The 17,052-nt window shown below is 41.5% G+C and overlaps 2 protein-coding genes across 2 annotated transcripts; both read left to right on the top strand.

The window, feature by feature from the left end:
* Positions 1-148: 148 nt before the first annotated feature.
* LOC115020303 (splicing factor 3B subunit 4-like) lies at positions 149-3,314 on the top strand. The gene is made up of 3 exons (XM_029450256.1): positions 149-342; positions 1,143-1,243; positions 2,535-3,314. The coding sequence occupies exons 2-3, from the start codon at positions 1,160-1,162 to the stop codon at positions 3,312-3,314; spliced, it is 864 nt and encodes a 287-aa protein (XP_029306116.1). The 5' UTR covers positions 149-342; positions 1,143-1,159.
* Positions 3,315-6,907: 3,593 nt separating this feature from the next.
* On the top strand, positions 6,908-16,817 carry ppp1r1c (protein phosphatase 1, regulatory (inhibitor) subunit 1C). Its single transcript, XM_029449389.1, is given in 6 exon segments — positions 6,908-6,946; positions 6,948-6,989; positions 8,403-8,460; positions 12,984-13,021; positions 13,574-13,626; positions 16,502-16,817. Coding segments are annotated over 6 exon segments (243 nt in total). The 3' UTR covers positions 16,515-16,817.
* The last annotated feature ends 235 nt before the right edge of the window (positions 16,818-17,052 follow it).

The raw sequence follows: 17,052 nt of genomic DNA, 5'->3' as shown, positions 1-17,052 counted from the left end.
TGTGTGTGTGTGTGTGTGTGTGTGTGTGTGTGTGTGTGCACATGTCTAAACTGTCAATAAAGATAACTACAGTTACTGTAACTTGCAGAGTTTGTGGAGCGGCCTGGAGGAAGATCTTCTATTTACACAGTCTGTGGGAAGATGTGTGTTTACAGAGGAGGTGTGTGTGTGTGTGTGTGTGTATCTTGTCTGGGGCGCCTTATCTTTTTGTTGTCTCTGATGTTTGCTAGATGCAACGAGAAGCGCACGCTCACCTGATGTGATTCTTACAACTGCAGGACGACACAACCGGACAGTCGAGCTGCATCCTGGACCTGAAGAGGAAGAAATACAAGTGAGGGAGTGAGTACGCTTTCTTTATTCATCATTTAATCATTTCATCGTGTTCTGTGTCAGTGGACAGGATGCAGTATCATATATGATGTCAGACATAAAGAGTTCAGATGATACAAAGGGGGACGACCTGGTGTTACAGTTATAGATTATCTTTATTACAGATTAATCTGCTAAATATTCATCTATTGATCTTTTAATCTACGAAATCTTTAAATGTCTAGTTTTGTTTGAACTGAAGGAAAACAGGGCGATACATGTTTGCTGTGTTTTGTGTAACTGGTATTCAATTTGAAAATAAACCCAAAGATCCAGTTTACAAATCGTTTCATTTAAGAAGCTATAAAGTTTATTTTCAGAAGATTTACGATTAATGGTAATCCATCCGTCAGGCTGTACACGCAGAGTACTGTGGGATAATAACTTTACATAATTAAAGTACTAAACTTCATTAAAAATGCTGAAATAGAAGAAAATGTGCCTTTTTTAAGAATTGTAAATTGAACTCGACTGAGTCCGATGTGTAACGTGATGCAACACATTCAGTTATAACTCTTTGTTTGTCCAGTTATAATCTCTAATCTCCACATTTGGTAAAGTGTAAATTCTCAGAACAACAAAAAGGGTTGAGAAAATGATCCTAGTTTTAAAAAGATAAATAAACTATTTAAAAACACGATGTTTAATTTAACAGCTGGTGTTTTCCCTCAAGACTAACTTGTGATTGTTCCCCCTGCAGTAAACTGAGACCAGGAGGAATATTGTAACACGTGAAACTTTAAGGTTTACTTCCTGCTCTTTGCCAACAGGGCGTCTCTCAGGTGGGATGCGTGCTGTGAAGAAGGTGGAGCAGGTGGAGTCTGCAGGCTCCTCTGAGGACCTGAACACACACGCTGCAACACAACCAAAGGTAGACGTTAATACTGAATTTTGTTTTATTGTCATCGTGAAACGTTAGGAACTGTTTGACTAAATTGAATCAGAAGGAAACTTTGATGATTGGTGATATTAGAAGTAAAAGTACTCATTATGAGAATCATATATTATAATTAGGGATGCATTACATCTCTAATGTTGCAGCAGGTGGAGATCATTTTAACAACCTAATATATGCCAGGCAGCTGAATCCACAATAGTTTTGTTTATTCAGTTTTACTAAAACAGTAGCATGAAAAGGAAAAACTTCAAACTTCCTGTCGCTGGACGAACGCCCTGAAAGGTTCAAGGCACGAATACAAAATACTTTAACCTTTTATTCTTCCGTCTACACGACAATTCTAACAAACAAAAACTCCCTTCAGCGTGTTTTCATAAAGCTGCACAGCAACAGGTGATTCTCACCTTCCTAAGTTGCTGCTTTGCACAAACGTTAACGTCTCCTGCACGACTTCATCGTGACTCAACACAGGGAGCCACGAAGCTGCAGGAGAGCATCAGAAAACATCTGTTAGAGAAACTGCAGGTGTGTGTTAACTGTGTGTAACACCCAGTTATGTTCCTCCGGAGCGTCCTGGAGTCGCCTGAAGGTGAAGTTAATCAGCTGTTTGAGACCTTTATGATTTCACCACAGGGGGCAGCAAGACGCTCCTCACACAACAAACTGCACTTTATATTTCCTGACAGTTGTGAGTAATGACTCCTCTCCCCCGAAACTTAAGGCTTTATGTATAGCACTGAGGGGGTGAGGGGGTGAGGGGGTGAGGGTGTACAGGTAAGTGATGAACGTAATAAAAAGTATCTTGAAGTGTATTCTGTGTTTAACGGGGAGTCAGTGAGTGGATGAGAGGATTGTGTGATGTGGGATCTACGGTTGGGTTTAGGTCGAGGAAACATCGTGGTTTGGTTTAGAATCGCGGCTTCATTAAGGTTAGTGGACATTTGTCCTCGTGGTTATTGAGCCACTTGGTCGTGGTCACGGTTAAAGAGACCAACGATGTCAGGAAACAAACGCGTCTGAGGACTCATAACAAATGTAGTGACGTCACAAGGTCATAAAATCAGACAGAAACAAATCTTTGTTTGGCACAGATCCATTATTATCAATGAAAAGTTATGATGCAAAGATAATAGTTCCCTCCAATATCGTGAATCATTTCACGATTACAATATCAGTCAAAATATTCGCAATAAAGTATTTTCCCACGTTTCCAAAGGAAAGGATCCAGGAATAATTCACCAGATGACTTCTTAACTCTCTCCAGTCCAGATCCGGCGCCGTACAGCCCAACCTGTCTCGCTGCGCCGCCTGCTACAACCACAAGGCGAGCTCCATGCTTCGTTGGGGGGGCGACGCCGAGTCCAGCTCCGAGTACGAAGACTCTGGACCGGAGGACGAGCCGGAGTCGGAGGCCGAGTCCAGCTCCAGCAGCAGCTGCTCTGAGAAGGTTTCATCTGAGCCTGGAGGACGAGAGGAGAGCCAGGAAGATCACAGCAGGGCGAAGCAGGACCTGCGCTCCCTCCCCACTCCTCACCTCACCCCCCAGCACCTCCTGCCCCGCCCTCACACAGTCGTCTCCACCCTCCACCTGGAGGTGTTGTCCCAGAACAACGAGGACGTCGCCAAACAGCAGGAGAGCACATGGGGAGGTCACGGAGGAGGGCGAGAGGGAATCAACGACGTGACGCCTCCGCAAGTGTTTCCGTGGCAGCAGATGGGGTTACCATGGCAAACAACACAGCTGTTGTCATACCAACAACAACAACAACCACACCAGCTGTTGCATCAACACCAACAACAACAACACTTCCCTCCTCTCTCTGCTCAGGGTCAGAGGTTACCGCCACCCCTGCACACACCTCCTGTTCCTCACCCCCTGACGCTCTACTCCCCCTTGCACACACCTCCTGTTCCTCACCCCCTGACGCTCTACTCCCCCCTGCAGGCCCTGAATGCACCGCAGACGTATCTGCATGCTCCCGCTGCACAACCACACTCGTACATCTCCAGTAGGAACTTTCCTTACATGTACGAGACTCATTAACGCGATGAATCAGGATCAGTGGAGGTAAAAAATACAAATGACTAGAATTAACACCTTGTGATTGTTTGACTCAGCAAACAGTCAGGTTGCAGTTTATGTCCATTTAAAAATGAAAACAATTCATAATTTTATCCTGTTAGACATTTGTGGAAAATTGTCATTATTAACATGAATTCTTGAGTTATAGCCAAAAACTGTATCTATATCATTATATGTATAAATATATGTACCTAGTATAGGTATATGTACCTATACTAGGTTTTTGCGTAACGCAGTAAGTAGGTACGCTCGGACGAACAACCCGAAAACATGAAGCCTCCGGCGAAGGAACCACGTCGCTTCACTTTGCAAAGTAAACAGGGAACGCTGCACGCATACGTTCGTTAGGTCTTTAAATCCCCTGTAGTGAAATGAACATGTTTTTCTATGTTGCTGTAACTACAGTTTAACTATTGTTAAATATCTCATGCAATAAATACTGTGAATTATTAAGCCTGGCTGTTAACGTTAACGTTAAACATTAAAATGTCATTCATATGAGATGTGAGCTCTGCTGCCTAGAAGGAAGTGAAAAGACGGTATGAAACTCTGCAGGTCAACGGAATCACCATACGAGGAAATTGTGAACAGAACGGAGGAGGTTATGGCTAGAGCGCATCAACAACAGGCAGACGGAGAGGGAGGAGGTTATGTTTTCAACAGAGGCTTCCCTTGTTATGAATAAACAAATGTTAAGTTCCTGCCATGTAGCTTGAAAACTAACCCCACACTAGGTGAAAAGTCAGAAACCAGAAGACAGAGGGACGGAAGAGAGACGTGCCAAGAGGCATGGACACGCCTGCGCACCATCAAGGGGCTAACACGAGTCAGCCCTCGTTAGCTAATGGGAGAAGAAGTGTCTGCGTCATGATGAAAACTTATAAAGTGTCTGTGTGAACAAAGGAGGGGGCCGTTTTGTGAATCCAAGAGACAGCTAACTACCTGAACATGGTCTGTGGATTGGTGGAGCAAGAACGGACCTCATGAGATTTGTAACCTACTATATCATCTATTATATAATCTATTATATAATCTACTGTATCATCTATTATATAATCTATTATATAATCTACTGTATCATCTATTATATAATCTATTATATAATCTACTGTATCATCTTTAATAAATCTTCTTATATTATAACTGATTTTACTATCCATCTCCTGCGCTCCACAAGAAATAACCAACAGATGGTGACCCCGACGTGATTGATATGAACTTGCAACCAACGTGATTAGGTGTGGAGAAGAATTCCGACTCACCTCCCGACACTCGTTCTGCGCATAACTTGTTGAGTAAAGGTAAACAGAGCCTGTTGATATCGAAATCTGCATAGATTACATAGGAAAATAGAATACAGTGTCGGTGGAGAGTCGTTATCTGTAACAAAACATAAATAACCCACACTAAGTTCCAAGCTCCACCTGCTGCCTCACTCGCAGCTTTTTAATGGTTTTGACAAAAGCTAGCAAGCCTTGTATCTGAACTGTGTTTATTGATATCTGCTACGTCATGTTACGCCTTTCTCACGTTTAACTGTAATGATTGTAACTAAACAAACTAAGAATAAAAGAATGCTGTCGACTCTTAGCTGTCAGATTCTCTTTCCCGTTGCTTCCCAGTCCACTGCAACGATTCACTTCATTGTGTTACAAACTATTAATGTTTATGTGAAATATTGAAATAAAAGTCACAACTGAGAGAGTTAAGGATCTGTGCAGCCACTGTTGAAGAAGCAGGTGATCGTTAGCCACCGAGAACAAGAGTGGGTGATGGCCTAGTGCCACGCCTTCCAAACAAAACACTAGAAGGTCGGGAGTTCAACACCAGGCTGCCACCAGTGTACCCCTGAGCAAGGCACTTAACCCTGAGCTGCTCCAGGGAGACTGTCCCTGTACTTAGTTCACTGTAAGTCGCTCTGGATAAGATCGTCTGCTAAATGACCTGTAATAACCTGTAAGAGCTTTCTGTCTCACCTTCACAGAGATGGACGTTTTCCAACAACATGAAAATAACAAACATACATCGTACAAAGAGGCTCTGTTTGTGTGTGTGTGTGTGTGTGTGTGTGTGTGTGTGTGTGTGGTTTGTTCCACCTACAGTAGCCACCAGATGTCTCCACAAAGTGTTTCCACTATGACTGCCAACACACACACACACACACTTCTTTCCATCTCTTCATTTTCTTTTTTTTATCCTCTAATTTATAGTCGGAGTCAAATCTGTTTTTCACCTCTTTCCTTTTACGTAACGCAGTTTTCTTTAACAATACAAAACAACTGACATTCATCAAAACTTGTATTTTTTTTACTTATTCTGAAAATTGAACTTGAAACTAGAACTGATGGTTTGAAAACATAGGGAAGATTGTTTTATTTTGCAAGTGGAGCATAAAGTCAAAATGTCAGTAAATTGTTGAAATGTCGAGATTGTTTCAGATTGTTTTTGCATTTTCAGAATAAAATTAAAATGTTGAGAAAAAAGTAAAAATGAGAAGAAACTAAACTGCTAGCGTCGGCGCATTTACTTAAAGTTTGATTTGATCCCAGAGTTTGTCTGGAAGGAATCTAAATAAGGAAGTTAGGCTTATTTTCACAGGCGTCTCTTGACCTGTCGCATCAAGATATCTGAATTAAAATGAGTTCACTCTGCCCTTTACAGACACGCCCACTTTGTGCTAATCCCAAGCAATTTGAGGCAAAATGCAGTAAAAATGTGTTATTAGAACATTTCTGCATACTGGGGTCATTAAACAGTTTTGGAGTTGCATAGATAGTCGTTTCATTGTTGTGAGCATTCTTTAAACTTGACCTCGCTGTTGAGAGCTCGAGGATAATCACAGTGAAACTGCAGACTGAGGGCTTTCAGAGGACGTCAGGCTTCCTACACAACTTGACATTAAGGGGGTTTCTGAGCAGTTTCCAGAACAGTGTTTGCAAATCCTGCAGAATTCATTTTGTCTGAATGTGGAAGATTTACATCAATAATCGAGTTACATTTAGATTTAACAGACCATAATATAGGCCATCACATACTTCCATCGTAACGTTCTCAGCCCTTCTGCACAATTCATTCATTTTTATTTCTGATTTACGAGCTGCGTCTTAAATTAATCATCTGGTTTCCAGCTTTCAGATGATGGACGCCACTTTTATGTGACATGTGCTGTTGACGTTTTATCTCCCTCTGAACATCTTCTGTCCCCCCAACCTTACCCCACTAAAAAGAAAAGGGAGGGGGGGTAAGTGAAGGATCTGAATACTTCTTCTTCTGCTCTTTTCAGGTCGTTACGATGCAGAACAACAACACAAGATTTTAAAAAGCAAAACACATTTCTGATTATTAATCTACTTCGTTTTAAAAATGCTGCAATGACTCGGCTGCTATTCTTTCTCTCTCTCTCTAAGTCTGTCAATTAGTGATAATGGACCCCATCGGCTGCAAAAGACCACTCCCTCCCTCTCTACTCCCTCCCTCCTTGACACACACACACACACACACACACTCTCTCTCTCTTTCCGTCTGTCTTTCTTTCTATCTCTCAGTTAGTAATAATGGAGCCCAGCAGTCCGAAGAAGATCCAGTTTGCTGCAACCTCCGCTGCAGGGACAGCTGGACCCACAGGCCGCCGAACATGTGAGTGCATCAGAATATATTGTGTGTGTGTGTGTGTGGGGGGGGTGATGTTGGGTTCGTGCATGTGAGGGCTGAATGGGGCTTATCTGTTACTTGCCTGGAATGTTCTGTGTGGGTGCAGACCAGCTTGTGTGCATAAGTCCTATGAAAAACTGCTGTTTGTGTATCTGGGTGGATCTACTGGCTCCGTCTATCTGAGTCGGGGGCCGTGGCATGAGCACAATTTGAGTTTTGGAAAGAGTTTAAAGGGGCTTATGTGTTGGTGTGTGTTTGTGAGCAGGTGGTGTGAGGAATTATCTAACACTCTAATGGTGATTTAGGTTTATAATGTGTGTATTCCTGTCAATATATTGAAACTTTTATGCCAATAAAACTCCTTGAAACTGAATTAATAGATAATAAAGGACTTCTCTTAGCAATCTCTTGTTTACTTCACAAGTAGCTGATGATGAAAATGGGACTTTCCATAAATGTCAAGAGACATAATTAGAGTTATATTTACTCGTGCAGCTGAGCTGGGGTGAGAGGAGGGTGTTGAACCCCACACACGAGTATCTGAGCTTTAACTTTCCTCTAAGTAATTCTTCAATGGCACCTTCAGTGAAAAGAAACAGAAGCGGCTCTTTCATACAAGCCTCACGTCAGGGAGTTACAACCTTCGCTCTTCTTTACTACGTCTTTATGGACCGTTTGGTCGATGGAAACAGAAGTTGTTCATTTCTAAAGGAAGCTGGTAATGAACGGTGACAGATTACAGCCCCTGTGTTGGAACGGATTCATGAGATACCATCTTGAACGTTTACATTCCTGCACTGCGACAGTTTATTATTGAGAACAATCTAATCGATTGGTTATTGTAGTTTTTATCTGTGAGTCACTGAGACTACAGATCATGTTCCTCATGCTAAATGTATTTATTCTGGGTGTTTAGTGGTTTCATTCATCTCTGGAGAGTTTACATTCTCCAAACATGCACCTTCATGCTGGGAAATAAAATGTAACGGAACTTACGCTAACACGATAAACATTAAAGCTGCTCAACATCTGCACGTTAGCAGTGTTGCGATGCTAGCACTAGCATGTAGCTCACTGGCTGGCACGTTGCTCTTTTACAGAAGCAGTTTTTCTCATGAAAGTAGTGTGTAGTTAATGATATGCTATATATACATATATATATATATATATATATATATATATATGTATATATATATATACATATATATATCATATATATGTATATATATATATATATATATATATATATATATGATATATACGTCTCTCCACATGTGCAGGAGCGTTTACAGCGTTGCTGTTTTGCTTATTAAAACTTTTATTTGGACAGCGAGCTGAGTTTGGGTTTTTAAAGACTAATTACTGGACAAACAATGAGAATAAGTTTGTGTGTTTCAGATCCGTCGCAGAAGACCAACTCCTGCCACTCTGCAGATCTACAGACTACCTGGCACAGGTGAGGGGGGGGAAGAGAGAGGGGGGGGGGAGAACCCATGCTACCACTTTATACACCATGCTTTGGCAATACTGTGTTTTAAAATGGACCTGGCAATAAAGCCTCTTTGAATTTGAGAGAGAGAGGGAGGGGGGGGAGAGAGAGAGGGGGGGGGAGTAGCGCTAGCGAGAATGGGGGGGGTGTGGTGATAGATAGTAGATAGATTGGGGAGATTGCTAGATCATCATCATCTTTTTTTTATCTGATCATCCGTGTGCTCTCTCTGTCCGCCCTGCTCGCTCCCTCTCTCGTCTACTATCTTTTTTCCTCTAATCTCTCTCTCTCCGCCTCCTCTTTTTTCCCTTTTTTTCTCTCTCGCTCTTCTCTCCTTCTTAACATCCTCTATTTGGTGTCGTTCTTTTTTTTTTTTTTTTTTTTTTTTGTTTTTTTTTTTTTTTTTTTTTTTTTTTTTTTTTTTTTTTTTTTTTTTTTTTTTTTTTTTTTTTTTTTTTTTTTTTTTTTTTTTTTTTTTTTTTTTTTTTTTTTTTTTTTTTTTTTTTTTTTTTTTTTTTTTTTTTTTTTTTTTTTTTTTTTTTTTTTTTTTTTTTTTTTTTTTTTTTTTTTTTTTTTTTTTTTTTTTTTTTTTTTTTTTTTTTTTTTTTTTTTTTTTTTTTTTTTTTTTTTTTTTTTTTTTTTTTTTTTTTTTTTTTTTTTTTTTTTTTTTTTTTTTTTTTTTTTTTTTTTTTTTTTTTTTTTTTTTTTTTTTTTTTTTTTTTTTTTGTTTTTTTTTTTTTTTTTTTTTTTTTTTTTTTTTTGTTTTTTTTTTTTTTTTTTTTTTTGTTTTTTTTTTTTTTTTTTTTTTTTTTTTTTGTTTTTTTTTTTTGTTTTTTTTTTTTTTTTTTTTTTTTTTGTTTTTTTTTTTTTTTTGTTTTTTTTTGTTTTTGTTTTGTGTTGTGTGTGTGTGTTGTCTTTTTGGTTTTTTGGTGTTGTGCTCTCTCTGCTCTGCTCTCCCTCTTTTGTTCTCTTTTCCTCTCTCTCTCTCTCTCTCCCTCCCCTCCCTCCCCTCTCTCCCTCCCTCTCTCCGTTCGCGCCCTCTCGCGCTCTCTCCGCGCGAGCGCGCTCGCGATCGAGCTCTCTCGTTTTGCTCTCTCTCGCGCTCTCTCGCAGCTCCCCTCTAGCCCGCTGCCCTACTCGCTCTCGCCAGTGCTCTACTCGCTAGACGCTCGCTCGTAGAGCGATAGAGAGAGAGAAGAGAGATAAGGAGGGGAGAGAGAGAAGAGAGCGAATCGGAGAGGGGGAGAGAGAGAGAGAAGACAGAGATGACAGACAGTAAGAGAGAGAGAGAGATGAGAGTAGAAGAAGAGAGATACAGAGAGAGAGAGAACCATAATAGAGCGAGAGAGACAGAGAGATATAATAGGGGGGGGATCTCTCGTCCTCTTCTCCCGCTACTCTCTCTCTCTCTCTCTCCTATCTCCCCCTCTCTTTTTCTCTACTTCTCTCTCCGTTCTCTCTCTCTCCCCCTCATCCCCGCTCGCCCCTCCCTCTCTCTCTCTCTCCTCCCATCTCTCGTGTGCGCGCGTTTCGCTCTCGCGCTCTCTCGCTCGCCGCTCGGCTTACCGCTCTATCTCGCGTGCTCTATCTGTGTCGCTTCGAGTTCTTGCGCGCGCGCCTCGCTCTCTCCGCGCTCCTTTGGCTCTATCTTGGTGCGCGTCTCCACTCGCTCTCCACTCGCGCCGCCAGCGCTCGACGCGCGCCCGCCCGAGCGCCAGAGCGCGCGAGCCCGCCGCACGAGCGCGCGACCGAGAGCGAGAGATAGGAGAGCGAGAGTAGAGAGAGTAAGCTATATAGAGAGACAGATGAGAGACAAGCGACCAGAGAGACCTAGAGACAGGACGAGAGAGAGAAGAGAGGCGAGAGAGAAGGTACCAGATCGAGTCGGAGGAAAGGGGGAGAGAGAGAGAGGAGAGAACAAAGAGAGAGATAGCGAGAGAGCGAGTAGAGAGTATGGGGGGAGAGAGATGAGAGAGACAGAGAACAGAGAACAAGACGAGCAGATACAAGAGAGACAGACAGAGCGCAGAGTTCGATGAAAAGATGAGCTTTGTCTTCTCCTTTCTCATCTCTCTCTTTTTCGTCTCTCTCTCCCTCTCTCTCGCTCCCCCTCTCTCTCGTGCTCCGTTCTCTCGGGTTTTCTCCCGTTGCTCGCTCGCTCGTTTTGTCTCGCTCCGCCCCTATAGACACCGATCGCGAGCGCAGACGACCATAGGCCATAGAGAGCGAGCCGCATCCGCGCTTCTGTCTAGATCGCGCGAGAGACCGAGATAGAGAGAGACCTAGCGCGGGTCGGTCTTTCTCTCTTCTGTCCCCTCTGTTCTCTTCGCTCTCTCCCCACCTCTCTCTCGTCTCCTCGCGCGGCGCTCTTTGTCTCTCTCTTATTGCGCTCTCGGTCTCTCGTTGTGTTGCCTCGTATCTCTCTTTCTCTCCCCCTCTCTCTCCTCTCTCTCTTATCTTCTTTCCTCTCTCATTTGCCATCCCTCTTGTTTTCTTCCCCCTTCTATTTTCGCTCTCTCTTTCGGTCTCCCTCTCTTTCTCTCTCTCTTTCTGGCTCTTTTTTTCTCTCTCGTATCCCTCTCCTTTTTATGCGCTCTGTCTCGCATCTTTCTGTTTGTGCGCATCTCATTGTTCACTCACGCTCTTTCTCTTTTTTTCGTCGTCTCCTCTCTCTCTCTCTCTCTCTCTATTCTCTTTTTTTTTCTCTCTCTCTCTCTCTACTTTCTCCTTTTTTTCTCTTGATCTCCGCTCTCTTCTCTGCTTCTTGTGTTTCTCTCTAGCTTCTCTCTCTCGCTTTCTCTCTCTCTCTCTCTCCTTTTTTTTTTTTTCTCTCTCTTCCCCTTCCTCCCCTTTGTTCCTTATCCCCTTCCTTCTTTCTATTAGATTTGTGCTGCAGCTTTTGGTAAGTGATCTCATGTGTAGAGACCGGACTGATGGATGCCCAAAGTGTGTGTGTGTGTGTGTGTGTGTGTGTGTGTGTGTGTGTGTGTGTGTGTGTGTGTGTGTGTGTGTGTGTGTGTATGCTCAGCTCTTATAAATCTCTCTCCACAGGAACTGACTGATTGAATAATAGTGCGGCTGGTTCCAATATGGTTCTTGTATGAAGCTCCGTCGACGCATGAGGTGTTTTAAAAGCAGCCATTTCACAGAAGAAGAAAATGTGGAAACACAAACTTAAATTCTAATCAATCAGGCTGTAATATAGTAATATAATATAATATAATAATAATAATAATAATAATAATAATATAATATATTCTCTATTACTTAAAAAATAATGTGTGCACCAAATTTCAGAGATATTAATTCTTAACTTTTCAGTGGAACCAGCTGGCAGCTGTAAAAACAGGAAGTGACCGTTTGTAGCCTTTAAACAAATAAGATCCCCATGACGGAAAGTGAAGATGTTACGTCTTAAAATTGTGGATTTCTTACCTCTAAGAAAGGTTTTGTTTTTGTTTTGGTGCAGCGTGTTTGTACGTCAGCAGGAGACAACAGGCCGATCACTTTTCACTTTCGTAGACTTTGAGAGATCTGGCCGTGGTGGAGGTCTGCTGATGCAGTAGCTGCCATGTTGTCTTCCATTAATGCTGATATCATCTGAAAGTATCCCACCTTAAAGGACATAAAGTAATAAGTCTGGGTCTCACGTAAGCTCTTTCTTAAAGATACATCCCATCATTTAGTTTTATTTCCCACTGAGCCAAAAACCTTCTTCCAGCTCACAGTTGGTGTTTTGAAACTTGGTTCCCGGCTGAGATTCAAAACATCAATATTGAGCTGGAGGAACACACACACACACACACACACACACACACAACACACACACACACACACACACACACACACACACACACACACACACACACACACACACACACACTGTACTCACTAGAGCAGCAAATGTAGATTAATCCGCCGCTGAAAATAGTCCCCAACAAATGGCCTATTTACTCCGATTTAAGAAATGTTCCTGAAGCTACAGGGACCGACTGTTTTACAGAACTGAGTCTTGATTTGATTCATTTTCATGGGATTTGTTGACATTTATAATCTGTAGAATATTTGTACCCTTTTAAAACAGCAGCAGTGAGACTGTTTACTTACAAGTAGTCATTTATTTTGGTCCTTATTAACAATTTTCCAAAAAAGAATGCAGATAAAAATAAATAAATAACAATACAGCATTAAATTAAAGGGATCTTATATATTTTGACCACCTTATTTTTAAAATGTGCACTTTGAACTATATAAATCTATATATAAATTATTAAACTGCAAAACTCACATGACTTTGGAAATATCACTTTATTAAATTGTACATTTAATCAATATTCTTGTGTATTTCACGTATACTTTTCAGCAAAAACGTCATTTTTAGCATAAATATGATTATTAATATTATTAGACTACTGTATATATTGTAAGATACATATTTGTTATTGTTCTATATTATAGTTTTTTAATTCTTCTCTGTTGTGTCTCTGCAGATGTTGGAGATCAACACAACGCCGGCGGAGAGTCACAGGTTCGTATGTTGTTCTCACAGATGCAGGGAGAGAACCTCAGAGAGAACCTCAGAGAGAACCTCAGAGAGAACCTCAGAGAGAACCTCAGAGAGAACCTCAGAGAGAACCTCAGAGAGAACCTCAGACACGCACATCTGTAGTAACCTCAAAAGTCCTTTCAAAATAAAACAAAACAAATATCAAAATATCAGATGTTTTGGCATATGCTGATTAAACTATAATTACATTTAAAGACTCGCAGTTAAACATGTGCAGATTCTTAATAATGTATTAGTCTCTCGCACATTTCTTGGAAGTTTTTGCCACTGAAAGGTCAGACAGATGATGGGGCGTCTGGAAAGTCGATGTGTTTCACTGTAATGAGATCAGGAAGGACAGCGCGGTCTGTCCTGTCTCCTGTTTGTTGTTATGTATTAATAACAGATCCATTGTTGTTATATTACATTTACAGGTGCAATGTTTGGCTTTGAATATTTAAAGATGGACGACACCAAACTCTGTCTTGTTTAATGGAGTTATTTAAATGTTTTGTTGTTCCTCCTGCTCTCCAGGCTTCAGACTCTCAGAGGAAGCAGAGCACCTTTGCCCCCCCCCACCATGAAAGGTAAACACTGGACCGTCTGCAGCCGGCTCGCCCGTGATTTAGCAAAATGTGCACAATGTCTGAAAACGTGTAAAAGATGCTCTGTGCGAGGAAAGTGGAAGAAGAGATGATGAGGAACTTCTTCTGCATCTTCTTTATACAATGAATCATTAAAAGATGGGAACAGAGATAAGAATATGTGCAGCTGATTAACTAAGAAAACATTTAAAATACAAACTTAAACACTTTGTGAGTGCTGGTTTAAGAAATGACCCGTACCAACACAAAGCATACAGCATATCAAGTCTTAGTTTAGATACGTGCCACTGGATTATTTGGGTCTATATGTTAGAAAGGGTCCTGATGCTCAGCTCTACAAAGCATTGATAGAAAAATAAGAGTTTTTAGGAGCAACATCATTTCTTTCACGCTAAATATCTTTTAATGTCCGGCTTGTTCGCAACAGACTCGTCTTCTGTCCTCCAGTGTCTGGTTTTACTCTTTAAAGACATGTGTTTTATTCTGTGACAACATTTCACCCAAGTTTCAGATAGAAATGTTGTCGTTTAGAGCATTTACTTGCAGAAAAGTACAACTGGTCAAAATAATAAAAACGTTGCAGTGTTTTCAGAATAATGCGAATATAAATAGTGAAGAAGGAAGAAGTTTATAAAACATAACTCCACTGCAGTGATGCACGTGATTATATGTTATTACAGAAGACTTCAGCGTCTGCTGTTGGTTAAAGGTCTGTCACGCACTGCGGGTTGTGTTGCAGCTGTGCACACACCGCGCTCCTCTTCCTCTTCCTCGTTCACGGCATTTATCTGTTTGCTTTATTGCACGTTGTTTGTCTTTCTCTGTTATCTGTAGTTATTTCTGGGTTTTCCCGGAGTGTTTTTCATTTCATTTCCCACATCTGTAAGCTCAGCTGGTGTGTGTGTGTGTGTGTGTGTGTGTGTCATAATAATAGTTGTGAATATATTAAATTCTGAGATTTTTTAAATTCTTTATCTATGTGAATATACCTACAGACTGCCAATTTAGAAAAGTGAATGATATACGTGTGTGTGTGTGTGTGTGTGTGTGTGTGTGTGTGTGTGTGTGTGTGTGTGCCATCGTTTTTGTTATACTACAAAGTTAGTTTTAATTAGTGGCTTTGACTTGTGCAACCACACACAGGTAATAGAAGCACAGAGGGGGGTGGGGGGGGGGGCAGTTGGTTTAATGTTGTGAACATTTGTTTATTGTTATTATTATTATTTATTGTTATTTTATTGGTAGCAATAGAAGTGTGTTGTTTGTGGACTTCTGGGTGTCCGGGCTGGACTCACAGGTTGTGCACTGCATGGTGTCCGTCACAGTAAACACTGATGTGCACAGAGCGCACGTGTCTGACGGCTCTCGTCTCCGGAAGACTTCGCTGTTGTCACTTTGTTGTCATCGCCTGAATGATTCATGAGGCTGTGAAGAAGCAGCGCTGCCACATCAACAACACTTTAGAGAGGCTGACTAAGCAAGGCCTTTAAATTCCCCTCACAGTGTTTCACTTCACATGTGAGCTCCAGAGGGAACTTTATTTTAAAGAGTCTGTAGGGTTTTTTTTTTTTGGGGAGGGGGGGGGGGAAGGAAAAGGACGAAAATCATATAGTGCATATAAGTGTGTGTGCAGAGCTCTCGAGCAGTGAGTGCAGCACCGAGTTCCAGGAAGTGGAGACAGTAAAAGCTTTTCTTTTATTGATCCCGTCTGAGTGTGTGTGTGTGTGTGTGTGTGTGTGTGTGTGTGTGTGTGTGTGTGTGTGTGTAGGCCAGTTAGCTAATAGCCTCATGCGTAACCGCCTATGCAGCAGATGCTTACATTAACAAACTGTAGGATGAGAAACAGATTGTTAATCAGGTTTTCTCCTCACGCTGTGGGTTTAAAGTATTAAAGATAAACTTCTGTTTTAATTTAAACTTATATTTTATTTTTGCCAGGATTTACCGAAATATTTCAGCGGTTACTTAAGTATTTTTCACGACATAAAATACGTCAGTAAATACCCACTCTAACGAACTTTAACGCTTTTACATGTCTTAAAGAAGCGATCGCTAACACAAAAGAAAACTAAAGGTCATCACGCAGAACACGTTTTAAAGCATCTCTCTGGTGGTGACGTCCCGCGGCGTGATGAACACTAGTTCATCACGTCCCGCGGCGTTTGTTACGGCCTAATCGTCTTCTAGCTTCTCGTTCGGTTTCAAGTTTAATTTCAGTTGTAATTTTTTAATAACAAATTCATTTCCGCTTCATTATTTTGGGCTTGTCCCGCTGCGACATGTGTGCAGTTGACGCGTCTCTCCACTAGAGGTGCTCTTCTCTCCTCAGAGCTTCAACTGGGGGTGGAGCAGCACCTTCTGGGGGCGGGGCTCTGTGACGCAGACGGCCAGCTGAGCCCAATCACAGCACAGCTCTATGCCACTGCTTCCCTGTGGGCCAATCACAATGGGCCCGAGGAAGCCAATGGGAATGAGGCGGGTCTGCTGTTAGCCAATCAGGAGAGAGGAGTAGCAGAGAGCAACAGTTCAGGGGGTAAACGGTTTTTAAGACACTTCACACAGATCATATCGTGCATATTCGTCTAATTGCATGAAGACATTTTATAGTAAAGATTCCTTTAAAAAAAGGGAATAAAGTTAGATTAACAAAGTTAGTACACACACACACACACACACACACACACACACACACACACACACACACACACACTACATCTCTACGAAAGTTATTTACCGAATAAGAACGATTAACATGTAAATCTCTTGACTACTAACGGCACTAACTCCTCTCTCTTCTGGCTTTGCATGATCTTTATATCTTCATCCCCTCTCCCCCTCCTCTCCTCTTCTTTCTCAGATTTGTCATGTGACCACAAAAAGGAAGTGCCCAGTCCCGACTCCATCTCCCGATAGCCACCTTAGCTCGCTTTCATCTCTTCGTCTCTCAATAAGCAACTCTTCCTGTTCCTCGCTGCTGTTCATCTGATCCCACTAACACCCTGCTTCTCGTGCGACACACTGACGCCGTTTGTTTTGACGGCTCCTGACAATCTTTCACACACTCACAGACACATAGACGTTTAAATACACTATATCAGACTACATTAGGTGATAATGAGGTTGTGCTTGTGCAGAAATGGCTGTGAATAAAGATGTATTATATGAAACATTTACTGAATGTCTGAGTATTTTGTATCCGTTAGTTTTAAACTTCTATTTTTATGCAAAGACACTTTCTTTTAACAAAGCTTAAACTGAGAGGCAGCGTTCAAACTCTAACTTATAACTCAAAGAGTGGGATTTATATATTTTGACACTGTGACAGAGAGCGGACTCTGCTGCATGCGTTGCTGTAAAATATGTGTTTGAGCTCTCAAACATGTAGAAAACAGAGCGAGCTGGAAAAAG

Source organism: Cottoperca gobio, chromosome 15, assembly GCF_900634415.1.
Source record: "Cottoperca gobio chromosome 15, fCotGob3.1, whole genome shotgun sequence".
Lineage (NCBI taxonomy): Eukaryota > Metazoa > Chordata > Actinopteri > Perciformes > Bovichtidae > Cottoperca > Cottoperca gobio.
Note: the sequence above shows the minus strand (reverse complement) of the source record. Positions and strands in the feature narration are given on the sequence as shown.